The 24,387-nt window shown below is 30.7% G+C and overlaps 1 protein-coding gene across 1 annotated transcript in view; it reads left to right on the forward strand.

Moving 5' to 3' along the window:
- Positions 1-24,387, forward strand: part of Atrnl1 (attractin like 1) — a 694,860-nt gene that overhangs the window by 140,030 nt on the left and 530,443 nt on the right. Inside the window, exons 11-16 of the mRNA XM_026389193.2 lie at positions 5,043-5,127; positions 6,633-6,841; positions 7,796-7,914; positions 14,439-14,571; positions 18,223-18,404; positions 22,730-22,943. Coding sequence (XP_026244978.2) covers positions 5,043-5,127; positions 6,633-6,841; positions 7,796-7,914; positions 14,439-14,571; positions 18,223-18,404; positions 22,730-22,943 — 942 coding nt within the window. The remainder of the gene's footprint in view (positions 1-5,042; positions 5,128-6,632; positions 6,842-7,795; positions 7,915-14,438; positions 14,572-18,222; positions 18,405-22,729; positions 22,944-24,387) is intronic.

Raw genomic sequence — 24,387 nt, forward strand, 5'->3', positions numbered from 1 at the left:
CCAGAGAAGATATACCTAAGTCCAATAAGCACAAGGTAAAGTGCTGAACATCACTAAGTATTAGGAAAACACAAATAAAAACCACATGAGATATTACACACCCTTTTGTGTGGCTGTTATACAAAACATAATAACAAGTGTTGACAAGAATTTGGAGAAACTAAACCATTGTTTGCTGCTGGTTGGAATGTAGAATGTGCAGCTGCTATGGAAAATAGTCTGACTGTTCCTTAAAAATTAAACAGAGTTTCCAGTATTTTCATTTTCAGACATTCACCCAAATTAATTGAGAGCAGGGACATGAGCAGAAATGTGCACACACTTGTATATACAAGTGTTATTCAAAGTAACCAAAACAAAGAAGTAACCCAAGTGTCTATCCATAGATGAATGGATAAACAAAATGTGTGTGTATGTACATTTAAATGGTTGTAGAAAGAAAGGATATTCTGACCCATGATATGGCATGAATGAACTTTTTGAACCTTGAAGATGTTATGCTAAAGGAAATGTATCATTTCTAAGAGAACCAAATGCTATATGATTTACTCATATAAGGTGTTTAGTCAAATTTATAGAGACAAAACATAGACTGATGATTGCCAGGAGCTAGGAGAATGGGACAATGGGGAGCTATTTATTGCTTAATGGGTACAGAGTTTTGGTTTCATAAGATGAAGAAGTTCTGGAACTGGATGGTGGTCATGGCTGCACAACAGTGCCAAGGTACTTAATGTCATTGGATTGTATACAGATAGTCCTGTACTTATGGCTTAGGATTTTTTGATTTTATAATAGTGTTTAAGTAATATGCATTCAGTAGGAGAAATATTTTGACTTGACCTTTTCGTAGGCTGATGATGTTCAGGGAAGTGGCAGTGAGCCTCAGCTCCCAGTCAGCTGTGTGATCATGAGGGTGCACAGTAGATACTCTAAAGTGTACAGTGCTATGCAGCTCTGTTTGATAGAGTAAGAGTATTTAATGCATTTTTGACTTATAATATTTTCAATTTAGGGTTAGTTTGTTGGGCTGCAACCCCATCATAAATCAAGGAATATCTGTATTTAAAGATGGTTAAAATTATAAAAACAAACTCAATAGGTTGAACAAAAAAGCAAGTCATAAGAGTATGCATATGGTGTGATGCCATTTATTAGAGTAAAGTTTTGCAAATTACAAAAGAACTATGTCTCATAAATATAGAAATATTTATAAGCAAGTATGGGATAGTGGTTGCTTCCAGAGAAGAAATAAAGAAACTCAAATTGGAGGGAGTTTCAATCATGTTGGTTAAGTTTTCTTTCTTTAAAAAATCTATAGGGTTAAATATGGTAAAATATTGAGTTTGACACATCTGGCTAGTCGTATTTGTAATGTCATTCTTTGGACTATTCTGTGTGCTAGACTAGCTTATTGACTTAAAGGAAATCTTCAAAAAGTCCAATTTTTAATTTTAATGCTTGTTTTTATTCTCTCAGATCCTTTTCCTGACTCACTTCTTACATGGTTTTCTGAGCTTATTTTATAGTAGTTGTCTTGAAAATCAGCTTTCCCTCTCTCTCTGTTCCTAGTTTGTGCTGGATACTCACCCAAATTATTTATACTTTAGCCCAAGGTAGACTCTTTTGGGTCACTGTCTTTTCTGACTCTGGGTGTTTCAAAATGATCTTAAAGTTCTCTGAAAATTTTGTAATAAGTTGGTTTGTATAAGCCCTGCTCTTCCATCTGACTCTTTTTTTTTTCTGTTTAATTCCCTTTATGCACATTCTTTTTTAAAAAATAATTATGTGGTTGTAATAATATAATAAATGTACACTTTATAAGTCATGGCACATGTAGGGTGTGTTTGTGTGTGTGTGTGTGTGTGTGTGTGTGTGTGTGTGTGTGTGTGTTGGGATAGGATGAAATTACTGAAGTCAAATTGCCTTCTCATTAGCTGACTCTTTGACATTTCCATTTCTTTCTTCCTCAGAGTTTATACCCTTTATAAATTATCCATCCTCAACTCCTTTTGGAAAATGAAATAATTTTTCAGAATTTTGTCATTTACTTTTTTAATTTCAAACATTTATAAACCTAAGTTATGGAAAAACAAAAGTAATCAAATTGACCTTATGCAATTTTTTTCCTCTCTGTTTTTGGTTCCAGGGATTGAACCTGGTGATAGTTGACCACTGAGATACATCCTTAGCCCTTTTTAAAAAGTTTTAGACAGAGTCTAAAGTCAACTTCATTGGATTCTTATAAAGATCATTTTAAGTAATGTGGATGAAAACACTTTGAAATTTTTATAGTGCAACACATATATAATGTACATTTTAAAGTTAATCTAATGTAAAATTGGCAGACTATTTTTGTGCACAGGCATTTATTATAGTATTACTTAAAATAGAACATGGATTGTTACGGAAATTCATAGATATTATGTGAATGGTGCTTCTATGGGTAAAGTGTTGAGAAAACCCTGGATTAAACAAAATTCAGTTAGGCTTCTGTACACTTATACTCTTTGTTTTTTTAAAATTTTTTTTTAGATATACATGACAGGAGAATGTAGTTTGACATATATACATGGAGTGTAACTTCTCGTTCTTATGGTTATACATGATGTGGAGTTATTCATATATGAACATAGGAAAGTTATATCTGATTCGTTCTACTGTCTTTCCTATTCCCATCCTCTCTTCCTTCTCTTCCTTCCTTTGTCTAATCCAATGAACTCAGTCTCTCCCCTCTTTATTGTCAGAGAGAATATTTGGCCTTTGGTTTTTGGGGATTAGGTTATTTCACTTAGCATGATAGTTTCCAGTTCCATCCATTTATAGGCAAATGCTGTAAATTCATTCTTCTTATGGCTGAGTAATATTCCATTGTCTTATATTCTCTCTTTTGAGAATAATAGGCAAATATAATTTGTGATAAGAGAGAAATTATACAAACTAAGGAATCCTCCATTTGGGAGATATATGTACTTTGAAATACACTTTGGGAAATACAACTAAAGATGTATTTTATTGTTTCAGTCCTCCAGCTTCTTTTTCTAAACTATGATTTGGGTTTTTATAATTTATTTTATATTCATTAATAAGAATACTTAAAACCAATTTATTATATGTGTTTAGAGACATGATTATTTAAGTAGGAAAGCAATTACTACATTACGACTTTGATTTTTACAATTAACTATATTTTAGATGATTTTCTTGTTTCATAAGGTCTTCTAAACTTTCTAAAAAATGTTTCTGTAAAACTTGCTAAACTTATGTACTTCTACTTATGTACTTATGTACTTCTACTAAATACTGCCTTTAGATATGACTTACCTAAGAAGATGAAATCTGAAACATTGTCCTGAAAATGTCCCTACACATTGAATGCTGAATTATTCGAAATCTCAAAATCTGTGCTAATAAATATAAATTTTAAGATTACACTGAAATAATATGTATATTGTTTTCAATCATTGTTTTCTATATTTTTTTCCTTTTTATTTTTTTAAGTTACACATAGCATTAGGATTCACTTTGACTCAATTATGAAAGAATGGAATATAATTTTCTCTAATTCAGTCCTGAGTACTTCCTTTTTCCCTCCTCTCCTCCCTCCCCCGTGCCTATCTAGTACTCTACTGATCTTTCTGCAATTTAATTTTAGTTTGTTTTTTAAATTAGTGTCTTATAGATGTACATGATGGCGAAATTCACTGCGTTATATTCATATATGTACATAGGAGAGTTAGGTCAGTTTCATTCCACTATTCCCTTATCCTGTCCCTCCTCCCACCCTTTCAATGCCCTTCATCTAGTCTATGAATCTTTCTTCTATTTTAATGGAATCCCCCTTCCCTTTTCTTCTTTATCTCCCCCACCCCATTTTGCACTATCTTTTGAATATCAGAAAAAAAATTGTCCTTTGACCTTTTGGGTCTGGCTTATTTCACTTGGCATGATAGTTTCATCCATTGACTAGCAAATTACATAGTTTCATTCTTCTTTACAACAAATACTCAGTTGAATATATATGCACCACATTTTCTTTTTAATTCATTTGTTGAAGGGCATCTAGGTTGATTCCGTAGTTTGGCTGTTGTGAATTATTCTGCTATAAATATTTATGGATATGTCTGTAGTATTGTAATGTTCTGATTTTAGGTCTTTAGGATATATACTGACTTGTGGCATCGCTGAGTCATATGGTGGTTTCATTCCTAGTTTTTTGAGGAATCTCCATACTGCTTTCTAGAGTTGTTGCATGAATTTGTAGTCCTACCAACAATATATCAGTGTACCTTTTCCCCCACATCCTTGCCAACTATGTGTTATTTGTATTCTTTGATAATTGACATTTTGACTGGAATGAGACGAAATCTCAATGTAGTTCTGATTTGCTTTTCCCTAATTGCTAGAAACAGGTTTTCATATATTTGTTTGCTATTTGTATTTTTTATTTGAGAAGTGTCTATAGTTTTTATATAGATGATGAATTATTTTTTTCATTTTCTATCTAGGTTTTTGAAATAAAATTATTTCCTTCTATCTAAAGTAAAAACTATTCTTTTGAAATATCACATTAGTAAAGATTTAGATATCTTATTCTGATGGTTCTCTTTTCAGGCATTCTTTCAGTGAATATTATATATACTATTTGTCTGTGTACATATATGTAATATTTGTTGTAGTATTTAACTTTCCAAAGGTATGCTTTATATTGATATTCGTGAGTTTTACTATATGAACTTTGATATACATATAAAGATATGTCATTGAAATTATCTTCCAATGTAAAATATAATTTCATTCATTTCCTTTATTCTCATATACTTACAATTATTGTGAGGATTTTATATAAGAGCTGTTTCTATTTAAGGAATAATGAAAGTTGGCTTATGATTCTAAATTATAGGTCATGGAGAATTACTATTTTGTTGGTTTCCTGATTTTAACTATTATATGTTTAATTTGGCCAGTGATTTTTTTTTTACATATTCATCTTAATTTATTCTTTTATTCATTTTTTGTTTCCCTGTTTTGTTTTTTTCTAGCTTGTGATGAATGGAAAACATTACCGAAACCAAATCTTCATAGAGATGTCAACAGATTTGGACACTCTGCAGTAGTCATTAATGGGTAAAAGAACATTCTGAACTTTTAGAGGGTCAAGGATGTGAATGCTTGATGCATTTACTCATTCTCGTATTCTTTGTGAAAATCATCCATTGGTATTTAATGGCACTGGATTTTATGCACCCCTATTCTATTGTGGAATACATTTTGGTTTATTAACCATATGCTTCATTATTTTTTGTTTAAATATATTTGAGGGGTAGGAGAGTGATCAAGCAAAGATGCTGAGATAAAACTTTGAGTACCTTTTAAAGTCCTCTGATTTTTTTTTTAACTTTTTCCAGAGATCAGATAAAGAATGACTCTTCCTTTAAAAGGATCTAACTGAAGTGATGGAGAGGCTAACCCCTGTTTCTACCAATGAAAACAAAGAAAGTGAGAATTAGATTCTCATTTAGTTTTGTCCTTGACTAAATAAATACATGATTGTTTGGACAAGTCTCTTAACTTCTCCAGACTTGACTATCCTTATATCCCTCAGGAAACTAAGCTGGAGGGTCATTAAATTACCTTTCTCCTTTAAGTTAATATGGTTTTTAAATATTTCAATAAGAAAAATTCTGTAGTGTGGACTTAGGTAACAGTAAACAATATGCAGTTTATTCATTAGCTTAAAATGTATAATTCAGAATGACATTTTTATTATTACCTTATCCTAATTATGTAAAAATTCTTACCTATTGCCACATAATGGCTTGTTAACCACAGTGAAGCAGTGTATATTATCAATTGACTCTCAAAAAAGTAATAAATGGAATTCAGTGTGAAATATAAAACCTCAGGCCTTTTCTGTTGAAAATTGTGTTTGATTTTTATTTTATTTTTTAATAATAAAAGATTTTCTTAACACATCTTTCTGACCTTTTACATTTACTATGTTAACCATATTTTGAGAAATAAAAAATTATGCTGTTTGGGGGGGCATGTGAAAGTTCTTTGGTAGTGGTTAGTATTAATTTAACATTGTCTAGGCTTCTCTTTCAAAATTAAAATTTAGAAAATCTTTTTGATATTTTACTCTTGATATTTTTATTTTAAAAGTAAATAACTACAAGAATAATTCTGTATGTAACTTCTTAATACTGTGTGTATTAGAATGATTAATTAAAAATTATTTCAGGTTGCAGTTCTAAAATGCATCTTATCATTAATATAGCTATTGACTATTTCTTAAAAAATTGTTTTCTGCTTTATTAAAGCAGTAGTTATTTTTCTGATAAAAGGAATGTCATAATTCTTGGTCCTTCAGTTTTCTCACATTATGTTTTGACAACTTATGTTTCCTTAATTCTTTATGATTTATAGAACATTTTGGATTGTATCTGGCAAGTCATAAAGAAATCTCATATTTGTTATTTTGGTGTTTTCACATCATATTACACGTTAGAAATACGATTTTAAGGTACATAGTATTTAAAAATAATATAAAATTTATAGTCAAATTTATTTAAAATCTAATTAGAGACTTTTAATATGTTTGTTTAAGATTCTTGTTTTGTTTTTAATAGGTCCATGTATATATTTGGGGGATTTTCTAGTGTACTCCTTAATGATATCCTTGTATATAAGCCTCCAAATTGCAAGGCTTTCAGAGATGAAGAACTTTGTAGAAATGCTGGTCCAGGGATAAAATGTATTTGGAATAAAAATCACTGTGAATCTTGGGAATCTGGAAATACTAATAATATTCTTAGAGCAAAGTGCCCTCCTAAGACAGGTAAGCTTTTATTTTTTGTTTTCCCTCTTTCTGGTATTGAAACGACTCTAACTGACTGGAAATAGAAATTCATTTTTTAAATATGAATTACCCTAGAAGATTTCAGAAATGAAAAACTTATTATCCTCTGAATTATAATATGTGACTCAATAGGAATTAATAATTTAATATCTTTGTTAGCTTCTTTTAACTATATTTTTGAAATCTATGTATTATATCTATCTTATATGTAACACCATCCATATGCATGAATTATTTTGTAATATAAATTTAAAATGCCTTAAATATATCATTTTAAGAAATATTACATACTTCAAAGAAATAATACAAAATGATTTATTTTGCATTTGATATTTTTCTTCTTCCTAAATCTTAAAGTTAAATTTTTTTTTTAGAATTTGATGATCAGTGTTCTAATTTTATGTTTCTTGTAAAATGTTGAATGAGTAAATCAGGTTTATAAAAATTATCAGTCAGCATTATTTTATTTATGTCTATTTGCTTATAATCTGGATAAAAATTGTTAAGTTTGCTTTAAATTGGTGAAGGCTTCTATACATTTTTGAGGCTACAACAACAAATATATTTTTTAAGTTTTGCTAATCTATATTAACTTAAATTTCTCTGAATATATTTGTTTAAAGGACAGTAAAAAATAATTTATTCAGTTCTTTATCTTCCAAAATGTATAAATTTAAATGTCTGGAGGATTCTGATAGATTGAATTGTTAAGATGCAGAAAGTAGGTATTTAAAATCTTGTAAACACAAATAAGCTACCAGGTTAACTTCATCCTAGAGAACTTTTTTTGCCAGCGTAGGTTTTTTTTTTTTTTTTTTTTGGTTAAAAATGTCTCAGTGATCCTTAAATAGATATTATAAATGTATGAATTAAGAAGTGTGGCAATTTTCTTTTTTGTCCCAATTTTTTTTTTATCTCCCATTTGTATTACAGCTGCTTCTGATGACAGATGTTACAGATATTCGGATTGTGCCAGCTGTACTGCCAATACGAATGGGTGCCAATGGTGTGATGACAAGAAATGTATTTCAGCCAGTAGTAACTGCAGTGTGGTTAGTATTATGGGTGAACAGTGATGTACTTAACATTGCTGCATTACATCACTCCCTCACTCACCCACCATTTGGTAGTACAGTACAGAAATAGAACTTTACACATTAATACATTAAATATGTAGGAAATCATTCACTTATTGGTACATTATAAAGTCAGACTGGAGTTTTTTGCTCAGATTTTTCAGTCTAGATTCTGTTTTGGATATAGTAATTTTCATTTATGTTTGTGGATAAGACTCAAAAATTTTTAAAAATTAAAAAAAAGACTAACTTTAAATGTTATCTTCTTTACTGATAGAAATAGGATTATTTAGGTGGTTGAAATCATTTCCATGGGATTCCTGTATCAAAAGTGATGTCAGGCTAACATTTTGTTCATATACTTTTTGTTGAAATATAACCAGAGATGTTGATAGTTGTTTCTCTTCTGTCTTTAGATTATTGGCTCTGAACTTGAAGCAATTTGTCCCATGGGGGACATTTAGCAATGTGTGGAGAACTTTGTGGTCATCAGAACTATAGAGCTGCTGCAGGCATCTAGCATGAAGGGGCCAGCGATGCTGTTAACTCTTTTACAATGCATGGAATACCCCTTCCACAGCAAATAATTATCTGGCTCAAAATGTCAATAGTGTTGAACCTCTTTTTTAAATGAAGGACTACTAAAAAAAATTCCAATATTATATTTATAGTAGATGAAAATTAATTAGGAGCAGCAAATTTAAGATTTTAAGTGGATAGAATCAAAGTATCATATTTTAAAAGAATATATCAAAAAATGAAAGGGAAATTTTAAAAAAGTAGTATTTAGTGGATTAAAAGGCTTTTTTTATTAGTCTATAGGTTAAGTAAAAAGAAATAATGTGTACATAGATTTCCAACTAAGTACAGTATTTAGTGTGTTACTATTTCTAAATTTTTACTAGTCAACAAATGGTCCACATATTTTTCAAGATAATAGAAATAAAAGGTTAAAAAAAAAAGAAAAGGATTTGTAAGTAAATGGATGGAGTTGGAGAATATAATGCTAAGTGAAGTAAGCCAATCCCCCAAACCCAAAGTTTTCTTTGATATAAGGATGCTGATTTATAATAGAGATTGGGGGGAGCATGGGAGGAATAGACAAACTTTAGACAGGGTAAAGGGGAGGAAGGGGAAAGAAGGGGGCATGTGTGTAGGAAGGTGGTGGAATGAGATGGACATCATTACTCTAAGTACATGTATGAAGACATGAATGGTGTGACTCTACATTGTGTATAACCAGAGATATAAAAAATTGTGCTATATATGTATATTATGAATTGAAATGCATTCTGCCATCATATGTAACAAATTAGAATAAATAAAAAAAACTGATAACTAAAAAAAGGAGGATTTGAAAATAAGTAAAACTTATGGTTATATCATCTAAAAGTTTTCCTCAATAACCAATAATATTTCAAAATATTTAGATTTTATGATTTTATTCTAAAATAGTATTCAAACTTAAAAAGGAGAAAAATTAGCAGTTATTGACTGATTAGTTTGAACCCTTTTTCTTTCATACATATTTTGTTGGTATATACTTTCTAGTTTTATAAGTTGCTCTAATAACAAGCTATGCTTCAGTTCTGTTTGAGTTTTAACATAAATATGACATAACTATGCATTGAAAATTTAAATTATAGTTTTATATTTTCAATTAATTGGAATTTATTTTAATGGAAATAGGTGCTAGGTAAATAAGACATAGGAATAAAGGACTTGTACTTGGGTTCTTCAGAGAAACAGAGCCAGTAAGATAGATACTATGTACATAATATTTATAATAAGGAATTAGCTCACATGAGCCAATTATGAAAATTATGAAATGTCCCATGATCTGCCTATAATCTGCAGACTGAAAGCCCAAGAATATTGGTGGTGTAAATTCTGGTACAAGAATGGAGCCTTGTGAAGCTGGGCCTGGCACAAACCTCTAATCCCATTGGCTTGGGTAGCTGAGGCAGGAGAACCCTGAGATCAGAGCCAGCCTCAGCACCAGCGGGGCGCTAAGCAACTCAGTGAGACCCTGTCTCTAAATTAAATTCAAAATAAGGCTGGGGATGTGGCTCAGTAGTTGAGTGCCCCTGAGTTCAATCCCTGGTACCCTCTCAAAAAGAATGGAGGCCTGTGAATCAGTAGCTCTAGTGGTGTAAGTTTTGGCCAAGGACAGGAAAAGACTGTGCCTGAGCTCAGTAGTAGGGAACAGAGAAATTCTTTTCTTAACCTTTTTGTTGTATTCAGGCCCTTGGTGTACTGAATGATTATCCATCTTCGGGAAGGCATTTTGCTTTTCTGAAGTCTATGGATTCAAATGGTTATCTCATTTGGACTCATCCTCATAGACATACCCAGAAATAATATTTAGCAAAATATTTTATCTGTATCCTGGTCAAATTTACACTTAAAATTAATTTTCATGTAATTAAAATAGAAAAAATTATTGATTAAAAATTGCGGGCTGGGGATATGGCTCAAGCCATAGCGCGCTCGCCTGGCATGCGTGCGGCCCAGGTTCGATCCTCAGCACCACATACCAGCAAAGATGTTGTGTCCGCCGAGAACTAAAAAATAAATATTAAAAATATTCTCTCTCTCTCTCTCTCTACTCTCTCACTCTCTTTTTAAAAAAAATTGCAAAAGATTTTATTTTAACCTTTCTGAATAACTGCATAACTGTTAAATAATAAAAATTTATATCTCACAGCTCTCTATGTAGGCTAGGAAGTTAAACTATGCACTTACAGATTCAGATCTGGTGAGGACCTGATTTCTGGTTCATAGAAGGACCTGATTCCTGTCTTCTTAATGCTTTCTCCCAATGGCAGAAGGGAAGCTACTGTTCCTTCAGCTCTGTTTAATGTTACCAATCCTAAATTTGAGTACTTCGCCCCTCTGACCAAAATCACACATAAGGTCCTACCCTCCTGATACCATCACTTTAGGGGTTAGGCTTCAACATATGAATTTTGGGGTATACATTCAATGCATGCAGACATTTGTATGTGTAAGATGAACACGCTAGGTGAAAATACACGTCTCAAAAATCACATTATGTAAAATTGCTATCAAATACTATTTATAATGTGTGCTTTTGCTTTATATTTTATTTTTAATAATGTGTTAACAAGGAATGCATTGGATGACAGTGTACATGAGGAGATAGTATGCACTTATAATTTAGAATTTAATGTTTTAATTTAATCTTTTAGCCAGTTTTATCAAAACGTCTGGTGATTAGGCTAAACCAAGTGCTACTGGATACAAAAGGTCTATAGAATTTTAGACAAAATTATGTGTATTGATATTCTATTTCATTATTTAGCCATATTTTCTACAAGTTGCATAATTTGTTTTCTAATACATCAACTAATCTGTATGTTTCTCCTGGATTTACATTTGAAATTTACATCTTAATATGAGAAGATTAGGAGCGTAATGGTTACTCTCCATAGTCAGTTTACTAATGCACATCTGGTTCATTACATCAAAAATGTAGCCATGTTTCAGAATAACAGTCAGACTTCTTCTGTTATTGGTACATTGTTCCTGTGAGAGAAATGCAGTTTCATCTGTTGTACTTGTTCAGTATCAGTAAATGACTCTATTGTTCTTAATGAAGAGCAGTAGAATTATTGGATGGGGATTCTGATGTTACTGTCATTATTTTGAAGACCAACATTAAGCTGTTATTTCTTCTCTTATTCCAACATGTTTAGCCACACTCCTGTCATTTTTATAAATTACTCTACTTAACAATTAAACTTGATTTATTTCTTTTCAGTTAGCTGGCAAATGTTTAAAACTATACATTTAATGATCGTGTAAAATAATGTCAACAAAATCTATTAATCAGAAAAATATCCAGAAAAAAGTTTATATGTTCATAATGAAAATGTGGTGATTGAATAAGTCACAAAGTAACTTGAAATTTATAAATATGTATAAAATGGAATATTTTATAGAAATTAAAGATGAACATTATATATGGGTATTTTTTTATCTATTACAGTAAACGTAATGTGCTCTAAAGAAATTAATACCTATGAAATGGAGTGACTGTTGTGTATTTTATAAAGGAGAGTATGATTCTTTGTGAATAAATATTTAGTGAGTGACATTTAAAATACCTAAAAAGATAAAAATTGTTTTAATAATTTTATATGTAGGATAGTTGTTCCTTAATTTTAATTTTAGCCTATTTATTGAAGATATTTAACTCTTTTAAGTGAGAAGGTCTAAGGAAAACATTTGCATCAAATACACAGGAAAGATTGTTGTAAGGCTTAGGGTGCAGAATTAATTGTTTTGTATTTTTTTCATCATAAATGGAATCACAGGAAGAATTGAGTAAAAATTTTTAATAGCTGATTTTCCAGGAGGTAGACTTTGTCATAGATAATGAAGTCATGTGAGGTAGTTGAACCTAGGTTTTTAATAAGGAACTACAATCAAAGTTCCTATATGGCCTTTTTTTCCTTCTTGACCTTTAATCTTTAACTTCAAGTTGAAATGATTATATTATGTAGTAGTATTAAAAAAATTTAGAAGCTTTTTTTAACCTCTATGAAGGAAATATGACAGGTACATGCAAGAGACACATTAACTTTTATTTAGGATTGTGGAAGTAAAATTATTTTGAGTTATTGTGAAAGTATTTTTTTTCAGATTGTATTGGATTTTCATAAATCTCTCTCTCTCTCTCTCTCTTTTTTTACTACTTATCATGTTGTGCTTTATTTCCAAGGGTTTGCATGATATTTTATTAAGACTAGAATCATATCATGTTTTCATTAAGGGAAATGACTTTATATATTGATTTTATTTAATTGTAAGCTGTTTTCAAACTCTTTTAAAAAAGTTTTCATTACATAGATTCAATTTCAAATTGTACAATTTGCACAAGTTTTAAAATTAATTTTAGAATTTATATATGTCAGCAGAATGCATTACAATTTTTATTACACATAGAGCACAATTTTTCATATCTCTGGTTGTGTACAAAGTATATTCACACCAATTTGTGTCTTCATACATGTACTTTGGATAATAATGTCTATCACATTCCACCATCATTTCTAACCCCATGCCCTCTCCCTTTCCCTCCCACCCCTCTGCCCTATCTAGAGTTCCTCTATTCCTCCCATGCTCCCCTTCCCTATGCCACTATGAATCACCCTCCTTATATTAGAGAAAATATTCGACATTTTTTTGGGGGGGATTGGCTAACTTCACTTAGCATTATCTTCTCTAACTCCATCCATTTACCTGCAAATGCCATGATTTTATTCTCTTTTATTGATGAGTAATATTCCATTGTGTATATATGCCACTTTTTTTATCCATTCATCTATTGAAGGGCATCTAGATTGGTTCCACAGTTGAACTATTATGAATTGTGCTGCTGTTTTTTGATGTGGCTGTATCCCTGTAGTATGCTGTTTTTAAGTCCTTTGGATACAGACTGAGGAGAGGGATAGCTGAGTCAAATGGTGGTTCCATTCCCAGTTTTCCAAGGAATCTCCATACTGCTTTCCATATTGGCTGCACCACTTTGTAGTCCCACCAGCAGAGTCTGAGTGTTCCTTTTTCTCCACATCCTAGCCAACACTTAATTTTGTTTGTATTCATGGTAGCTGCCATTCTGACTGGAGTGAGATGAATCTTAAGTTTTTTTAATATTTATTTTTTAGTTATAGGAAGACACAATATCTTTATTTTATTTTTATGTGGTGCTGAGGATTGAACCTAGTGCCTCATGCATAGTAGGCTAGAGTTCTTCCTCTGAGCCACAACCCCAGTCCGAAATCTTAAGAGTTTTGATTTGCATTTCTCTAATTGCTAGCAATGATGAACATTTTTTCATATACTTGTTTATTGATTGTATATCATCTTCTGAGAAGTGGAAATTTTTTTTTCAATAAGAACTCATTCTAATTACTACAACAATAGTTAAACTTGCTAAGAGAAAAAATCAAATAAATGGAATTTAGCCTAGTTTGAGCAAAGAACAATTCATGAATTGGGCAGAACTTTGAACCAATAGAGGTTTGGAGAGCTCCTCCCCAAATCAGTTGGTATTTATAGCAGGACAATAATAGTAATATACAGAAATAGCTCAATTGGTTACATGGATGCTTGCCTTACTTGGGAATGGTGTGATGATATAATTGCCTTATATGGACATGGTCTGATCAGCTGGCAGCCTGTGATTGTCTGAGATCATTTATCTATTGCAAGCATGTACTCAATAAGTAAGTTGCAGTTTGCTTACTTACTATGTTAGCTTGCAGTGCACTATGTATAAAGGTAAATTAGTACCAAATTTAATGTAATAAATGAATGACATAAGTAAGAGAATTCCGATTCAGTAGAATTGGATTTAGAGTTGGAAAAATGTATTTATAAAGTTCACCAGGAGACTTAAAATACACTGATGTTTAAGAATCACCACTTGTGCAATGATGAAAAACAACATGCTTTATCTTTTGATTTTCTAGTCTGTCAGAAACTACACCAAATGTCATGTGAGAAATGAACAGATTTGTAACAAACTTACTAGCTGTAAAAGCTGTTCACTGAATTTGAATTGTCAGTGGGATCAGCGACAACAAGAATGCCAAGCTTTACCAGGTAAAAATTTCAAAATTTGGTAAATGAGTTGTCTAGTTTACAGATGACTACCATTAGAGTAAAGTGTTTCTAGTGTAAATGTTATATTTTCTAAAATTAAAGCAATGAGCAAGGATCAAATTATAATATTGGAATAATAACATTGTTGTTTCTATAAGAAAAGTTTCATAATAATACATTGTTTTTGGTTCTTTTTATCATTTTATTGTGTTTATTATTACTATGGACTTTGTCAGATACCTCTTCATTTTAAGATATCTTAATAATAGACAACAATAGGTACTCAAAACTTATTATCCAGATTTAACAAATGTTAACATTTTGTCATATTTGTTATGATTTAAAAGTGCCCTTTATTTTAAAAATTCATTGAATATTTCTAGTTTTATTAACTATGACATTATATAAATATTATTTGTTTTTATAAGAATCTAAATTGTACAGTCCAGAGCAAAGCTCATTTTAAGTGATTACATTTTATTTTCAGTTAGGATTCTTATTAGATTCTAAGTACTTTTCCTTTTAAATGTGAAAGATAATGTCAGAAAGTAAAAAGAAAATAATTTAAGTGTTTAATGAGGTTCATCTTTTTGTTGTACAGATGAATTTAGACACATGGTGGCAAAATGACTAGCTCAAAACCTCATGTGTTGTGAATGGCAAAGTTGTAACTATTAAAAGGGTGTTTTATTTTTGTTTAATTTTCCTATTTCCCCTCATGAAAAATTTTTGAACTGGGGGCTGGGGTTGTGGCTCAGTGGTATAGCACTTGCCTCACGTGTGAGGCACTGGGTTCTATTCTCAGCACTGCATATAAATAAATTAATAAAATAAAGGTCCATCAACAACTAAAAAGTATTTAAAAAAATTTCTGAACTGATATAACTCTAAAAAATATTGAAAAATTTAATCAGATTTCATGTCTGAAAGATAATTTTTCTTACAAATTCATGTAATAAAATAAAAACTTCTTTGCTTTTAAAAATGTTATTGAGGTTTTAGAATGTTTATTTGTCTGTTTTCTGTTATTATAACAATATCTGATTCTGGGTAATATATAAAATAAAGAGTTTTGGAGTCTGAAAATTCAAGATCCAGCAACTCCCTAGGTTTAGCCTCTGATGAGATTCCCCTTGGATATGTTACATTATGACAAATGGCATCATGTTAAGAACACATGGGAGAGGGAGAGGTCACAAGGTAAGAAAGGAAATGAGAGAAGAGAGAGAGAAAGAAAAGGAGAGAGAAACATAAATTGGGGAGGAACCAAACTCTTAATAACAACTGTCTTGTGAAAACTAGGGTCCCAGGAGGACTACCTTAATTTCTCTTGAGAGCAGTCCTCTCAATGACCTCTTACTAAGCTCTACCTCTTAAAGGTTCCAACACCTCCCCTGATGTCATACTGGTGACCACACTTCCAACTCATGAACACTTGGGGGACATACATTCTCAAACCATATCCAAACTATAGCAGGATATTTCTTCAAATTTTGAATTTTATTTATTTACTGATCTTTAAAGCTTTTAAATAGTAATATGTGCATATGTTATAATTTTGAGAAAATTAGAGAATATTAGTTTGGTAGGCAGGATTTGTGAATCAATATGAGATAACAATAAAAAGTTGGAAGTAATATTGAACTTTAACAGTTGAGCTACAACATTTAACATGTAGATCATTTATAATGCTTCAGAGTCTCCTGTAAAAGACAAAATTCTGGACCAAAATGAAATTTGACTATAAGAATGTATATATTTAAAGGAAGATTGCTTCAATCATAAAGTAATTTGGTTGTCATTAGAAGTTTGGAAAAAATAACAGTGAAATTATCTTTGTTAGTACCCATCTCCTTATTCCTTAGGAATTAAATATTACTTTGTATATGGATTCTACTTTATATATACATTAACTCTCCTTTCTACATTAGTATTTAATAAGCAGACAACTGGGTATATCTCATCTGGTTTCCATTTAGCTTGTCTCAGTAAGTAAGTGCTCTCAAAAGTGGACTCAAAAGAGCATTTTTCCATGAAAATTGGTGAACTTCCTTTTTTTATTTTTTAGCGTCAATCACATATGAGCTAGACAATTTGAATTTATCTCACTAAACTTACTAAAAAAATTAACTGCTTTCCTTTTAACCACATGGCTGAGTTGACACTCAATTTTATAAAAGCCCAATAAAAATATTTGGTTTATTAGTATAATTTAGTTTAGCTTAAAGGCCCATCTGTTTTCTTTTGTATGATTTGTCAATCAGTTATTTTTGTTTTAATTGAAAAAAATAAAGAGGCAAAAATAATCTAAATCTTTTTTTGATTCAGTAAGGTAGGAAAAAAATCCCCACAATTTAACAAGATTTTCATAAGGAAAAGTGATTTGGTACTCCATCTTCTTTAAAACCAAAAGACTGCTGCACATGTGATCTCAAAATGAAAGAAAGCAAGGTCATACCCATAGATATTAGATGATAATTATAATTTATTGGGAGATATCTGGAAGAGTATACTTGTAATGGGATTTAAAATTATTACTCTAAGTTAATGAATATTTTTAAAATTATCAGTGTTAATATGATCAAAATCTATATATATAATATCCATTAAGAAAGATCTGTGGGGCCCTCAATGTTTTTTAAGAGTTAAAAACTGGACTGAGGTTGTAGCTCTGTGGTAGAGTGCTCTCCTTGCATGTGGAAGGCACTGGGTTTGATCCTGAGCACCACATAAAAATAAAATAGAGGTATTGTGTCCATCTACAACTAAAAATATATTTAAAAAAAGAGTTAAAAACTAAGATATTTCAGAACTACTGCTTTAGAACAGTTCCTAAGAGTTGCAGGAGTACATTAGTCCTTTTCTAAATTGCAAGAGGCACTGCTGTGTTTAATGTAATATGGAGAATAAAAATCTTACCGAGTAGATCAGTGTGTTCATGAGACACTGCATTGTTCATTAGTACACTCTAGAGCAGAACTTTATGTGTTTATAACATGTGTTTTAGAGACTAGGTGCTGTTTTAAGCTTAGCTGGACTACTGTAGATAAACTATTGCTGAATAGTTATTTAAACTCTAGTAAGGCAAGAAGAGCTATGTAAAAACAGATTCTAGAAAGCAAAAATTAGAGCTTTTTAATAGCTTTTTTACAAAACACAAGTGGAATGAAATGATCTACTCATGCCTAAAGAATCAAAGAACCTAACATACTAAAACAGTATACCTGGTCCCTGGAAATTAGATTTGGAGGTCAATTAGCCCACATATAGAATTAACTTTGAAATTGCTTTTGTTTTATTCTGATAATTTTCTCTTAAGGTGATCTTAGCTGGACTTTAGGACATAAATATAGTAGTGATTTTGTTTATTGAATGAAGTATTAAATGCTAATACACTACTGAAAATCTAGCAAGCTGTCAGTACAATTTAGTAGTTATTATAGAGCTATAACTCATCTTGTTTGATAATTAAAGAAAAAATAGTGTCTTCTTTTTTCATTTTCCAACAAATTATTAGACAAATTTTATGTTAAGATACTTAAAATGTTTTATTTAAAATATAATTTAAATGATATAACATTATGTTACAATTCTGAAATAATTAAAAAATATATATGCTCTCAAAATAAGACAATTTTTTTCTTTGACTAGCTCATCTTTGTGGAGAAGGATGGAGTCATATTGGGGATGCTTGTCTAAAAATCAACTCCAGTAGAGAAAGTTATGACAATGCAAAACTTTATTGCTATAATCTTAGTGGAAATCTTGCTTCATTAACAACTTCCAAAGAAGTAGAATTTGTTCTGGATGAAATACAGAAGTATACCCAACAGGTAACCATAACTGTGCTGTCATGACCCCATAACTCTTAGAAGTGATTAATTCTACGTGTTTTTTTTAAAATACATTCTTACTAAATTCTAGAAATGGAAGTGGAATTGATTTAAAATGATAACAGGCAGAGGATTGATTCTATATGTATATTTGGTAATAAGTTTCTTATCTCATGTTTTACACAGTAAAGCAATGCACTACCAAGCAATACCAAGAAGTGATTTCATATGAATACATACTCTTAACATTTGCATATAATTTAATAATTTTAATACCACTTTGTATAGAGGGGCAGAGATGATTTTGGCTTGAAGATTTTCAGAATAGAGATTATCAGTTACTTGCTATGGCAACACTTAAGTAATTCTGTGTTGGTATAGATGATTTTAAGCAATATTGTGGACAGTATCTCTGCAACTTAATAGCAAGTTAACCTCCCTAATTCTGTGTTACTCATTTGTAAACTTGGATGATAAAAATAGCTATCTGGACTATTAAAGTAATAAATGAGATATTACATATAAAGATACATTTTATTTTTGAGTGTTTACTATGATCATCATTATTATTCCCATTTATGGAATATTACTTTTCTGTCTTTGTCCCCAGCACTGCTATTACTACTCTTTCCAAGAATCATTTAGAAGATTAATTATTAGGTAACAAAATTAACTTATTTGATGGGTAGTTAATATTAGAATTGATTAGAGAAAACTATTTGCCCTATACTAGTTTTTTATTTTTTTATGATAAATAACTAAAATTTTTGCAGGGACATTCAGTTCACTCTCATTGCCTATCCCAATTTTTGTGATGATATTAACATGTATATTTCTCAAAAAAAACCCCAATAATGGATAATATAGTTTCTAATGTTAATTGTAATCTTTAAGTCCAAAGCTCTCTGCCTCATTAATTTAATATATTAATTATATTTTTTAGCTTTCAAGTATTTTGAAGTTCATCTGATAATATGAAATTTGTTGGCCTCATGACAGATTTTGTTTATGCCTGGGACTAATAGGATAAAAAATTATACTAATTATATTTGTATTACCAGTTGATTCATAAAACTTTGTTTTGTGAACTATAGTTATGTTTTTTGAATGATGTACTGGTATTTATTTATTTAGTACACATTTATTAAGCACCCTAAGTGTACTTGGCAATCTACTGGTTGCCGAGAATGTGGAAATAAAAAGACAATCATTGCTTTTAAATGATTTTAGTGTAGGGGGATTTTAGTTAGAGGGAAACAAACACAATTATACTAAATTGATAATTGCAATGATAGATGTGCACAGGGTGGTAAGAGATGATAGAGGGTGGACAGCTAGTCAGTAATGTGTACTTAAGGAGAGCTTGTATGAAATGGTTTAGCTAAGTTTTGTAGGAGTTGGAGTAGGCCAGTACTTGAGGATGTTTGTAAGGCAGTCTGAGAAAATTCCTCCTTTTTTTTTTTTTTTTTTTTTTTTTTTACACTTTGAGAGCTATAAGCTTAACGGCTGGAGGAAAAATGAATGTGGTGACATAGGGAGGATCTATTGATTTTTAAAAATATTTTGGAAATATGTGACAGGTTTTTCTTTTTTTATTGTTGTTGTACTGGGAATTGAACCCAGGGTTTTGCACATGCTTAGCAAGCTCTCTACCACTGAGCCAAGTCCCCATCCCTAAACTAAAAGATTCTATTGTTTTTTTGTTTTATTTTTGTAATGGTAAGGATTGAACCAGGTCTTGTGCATGCTAGGCAAGCACTCTACCACTGAGCCACATCCCTAGCCCTGTACTTGTTTGTTTTAAGTGGTACTGAAGATTGAACCCAGGCAAAAACTCTACCTCTGAGTTATATCCCCAGCCCCTGAGGTATTTAAGTTTTATTTTTAAGCATATGGAATTTACAACATAAATTAAATCTGTTTATATTCTTGTTAGGAGTTTCATGTCTATAACTACAAAAAAATGAGGGGTAATTACAAGAAACATGTAAAAATTATTAAATATCGGCTACTTAGGAAGACCTTATTATCTGCAAGAACCACATTTTCAGAGTTTTGGAAAGTATTTAGCATTAAAGCTCTATTATCTTTTCTTGGTTTAAAACATTATTTTTAGTTGCTATCATATAATCTTAAAATATGCCATTTTAGAAGTTGCATATCTCAGGATTTTTGGTGTCAGTTGCTATTTTTTCTTGCCTATTATAAATCATAAAAATTTGGCTAATAATTATTTTGAATCTGTGATGAACTTAGACTTGATAGTTTGCCGACTAGTAAACTATGTAAGTGAAGAATGTTTTGTTTTATCAGAAAGCCAAGCTTTTAGCAGAATTTCAAAGTGGAAACTTCTGCAAGGTGACATTCCATTAGGCATATCTTTATATAAAATGAATTATATCCCGAGTCATTGCAGTTGTATAAACTTAAGATAACCCTTCCTTGGCAAATAAAGATCAACAAATCCATGCACTTGAAAGAGATATGTTGGGTCAAATGATCATTTACTTATCAGAAATGGCTAATGAAATGTTACAGTGATTTATGGTGTGCTGCTATAAATTTTCATAATATAGTAATTTATCTTTCATTTTCAACTGCCTGTCTGGTTCATTTACTGAGTAATAGTTACTTTAAATGTTTTATCAGCTGCTTCATTTTTGTTTCTCTTCTCTTCCTATATTATTCTTATCATGATGAGTTAGGGAGTAATATTTCATTTTAAATGACTTGTCTTTACCATAGATAGTTGGGAAATATAGGCAGAATTGCTGTAATGTGAAACATAGTCATTAATCTGAAATATCTATGTTGGATTGATTATACAGAAGTTGTTATTACCAAGAACTTTAAAAATGTTATAGCTTATTATCAAAATATCTTTTAGAATAATGTGTGAAATATATGAGGACACAATGTGAAGCAATATGTGTGTTTTCAAAATTAGAAACACCATTTAATAAGTTCCATCGCTGTATCAGGCATTCTGCAAGATGGTAGAAATAACCATTTTTATTCTAATGAACTTTGTTTAGAAAAATTCCTTGATTAATTACTATGTGTACTGTACTCCATTGGCAATATGAGATATATCATGATGAAAATTCATAAGGGATTTTATTTTTTTGAAGAAATATCTGTTGGGAATATCTGTATAAAATTCATTGTATTTATGTACTTTGCAAATTTCTAGTTCTAAAGCTATCTTTTACACCTCTAGGACCATTTGTACAACATAATTAGAATTAATAATGGAATAAATATCATTTTTATATTGATGGAGAGGCATATCTTTTCTCTACCCTGGCACCCCATAGTTTAATAATTAAAAAAGGAATGATGTGCAATTTTGAAACGATCTTACATGATAATAAATATTGGTAGCTTAGTATCTTAGAATATATATGTATTATATATATTAAAACAACGGTGTTTATAATCTAATAGAATTTTGTGATGATAGTGATTTGCATCAAGAATATATCATTTTTTGGATAACCATAACATTATATAGCATATTTTAAATCACAATAATGATTAAAATAAAGTATGTAAATATAGATTAGATTTTGATTTAAGTCTAATTTTGTTTTAATTAAGTCTAAATATTGCTGAAAGCATTAAGAATAGTTATGTGGTTTTTGTGTACCTATTAAAATTTCAGAACAAGAATCATATGTTATCAGTTTTCTTGAGTACTTTATTAATGAAAGTGGATGACATTTAATCTGAAGTTGTGTAAAATGAACTTTGTAGTAGTGAAGGTCTGAATTAGGAGAGTCAACTACTCCTTTCTCAGTTTTTTTTTGTGTGAAATCATGTTATGAAGTGTTCATTTAGATTCTATACTGTGTTTGTTGATTTTGTTTTCTGTTTTTGTATAATGCAGATGGTGACAATTTATCATTAGATTCTTAACCCCATAACCAATTAACCCTTTAATTTGATAGTAGTAATAATACTGACAGGTGCAGCAGTAGCAATATGTTCAGTTTTATAATGATTTTGCCTCGTATGATAGATATTTAAATTAGGCATTTATTTATACCCCCATTCCATAGAAAACAGACTCATAAAGGCTAAATAAATGACCCTAAACATGTATATAAACAATAAAACTATACTTAAAATAGTGTTCTATTCTACATCATCTAAAATGTGCCAGGATTATTAATTATTATTGGTACTAAAATTGACTACTACACAGGTGGTTCTGTATATTGTCCAGTGTAATTTTAAATTGAAATCATATTTTTATTTGATGAAGAACACGAGTCAGTAGTTTTACATCTAACTTTTAAAAATGCCTCTTTTCCTGTTTACAGAAAGTGTCACCTTGGGTAGGCTTACGCAAAATCAATATATCCTACTGGGGATGGGAGGACATGTCTCCTTTTACAAATACGACTTTACAGTGGCTTCCTGGTGAACCAAATGATTCTGGATTCTGTGCATACCTAGAAAGGGCTGCAGTCGCAGGCTTAAAGGCAAATCCTTGCACATCTATGGCAGATGGACTTGTCTGTGAAAAACCTGTTGGTAAGTATTCCTGAAAATTAGCATTTATTTAAAAATGTTTTTTTTCTTTTTTGGGGGTAGGGAGGATGAATACCAGGGATTGAACTCAGGGGCACATCTCCAGCCTTATTTTGTATTTTCTTTAGAAGACAGGGTCTCACTGAGTTGCTTAGGGCCTCACTGGCTTTGACCTCCTGATCCTTCTGCCTCAGGCTTCTGAGCTGCTAGAATTATAGTCATACACCACCACACTGGGCTAAAAATGCATTTCAAGCCCTCTCTGCACCACCTTTTTCCAGGGTATAATCTGAAGTAATTCACACCATCTTTTTATGATACACTGATTCCCTGATATTTATTTTTATTCACATTCCCCACTTATTGTTATTTATCTCAGCATTAATTAAAAATAAAATTATATTGTTTTATAAATCTATTTACTAAAATAGTGTGATTATGAATATATGGTTGTAGTTATAGTATAGTAATAATCTCTTAATTTGCTAATGTCTTTTACATTTATCATAGTGTTTGAAAGATTTGTCTTTAAGATTAATGATTGAGACTTTTTAATCTTATAGATAAATGTTTTAGTTGTCAAGTAAACAGAAATATTTGTATCTTTTGAAATGGATTTTCATTAAGTGAGAAAGTAATATTGACTTCTTATAAAATTTTGCATATTTATTGTGGTAAATATGTATAATACAAACTTATCATTTCAATTATTTTTAAGGGTACATTTAAGGACATTAAGGACATTCACACTGTTGTACAACTATCAACACCTATTCATCTCCAAAACATTCTTATTTTGCAAAACCACAACCCTGAACTCGTTAAATCATGGCTGCCAATTTTCCACCTGCTTAGAGCCTGGAAACCAGCATTGTTTTGTCTTGGTGAATTTGAGACTTAGGCATCACATGTTGTAGATCATAGTTTTTATACCTTTGGGAGGAGCTTACTCTTAGCATAGCATATGTCTTCACAGTTCATCCATGTTTTAGCGTGTCAGAATTTTAAGGTTGAATAACATTTCTGTTACATGTATGTGCCACATTTTGTTTACCCATATATCCATCAACAGCCACTTGGGTTGCTTCTGCCTTTTAGTTAGTGTGAATAATGATGCTATGAATGTGGGTACACAAATATTGAGTTTTTGATTTCACTTTTTTTGGGTACATAGTATAAAGTGAAATTGCTAAATCATATAGTAATTCTGTTTGAGTTTTTAAGGAATTGCTATACTCTTTTCTATAGAGACTGCACCAATTTTACATTCCCATCAGCAGTGCATAGTTTCTACTTTCTCTATATCCTTATTATTTACTTTTTTAAAAAGATAATAACTATCCTAAGACTATCCTAAGGGTATTATGAATATTGTATTTGCATAGACATTTTACAGAGAGTTGTATTTTTATTGTTTGTTTATGTCAGACACATGTTTACTGCCAAG

This window comes from Urocitellus parryii, chromosome 5 (genome assembly GCF_045843805.1).
Source record: "Urocitellus parryii isolate mUroPar1 chromosome 5, mUroPar1.hap1, whole genome shotgun sequence".
NCBI lineage: Eukaryota > Metazoa > Chordata > Mammalia > Rodentia > Sciuridae > Urocitellus > Urocitellus parryii.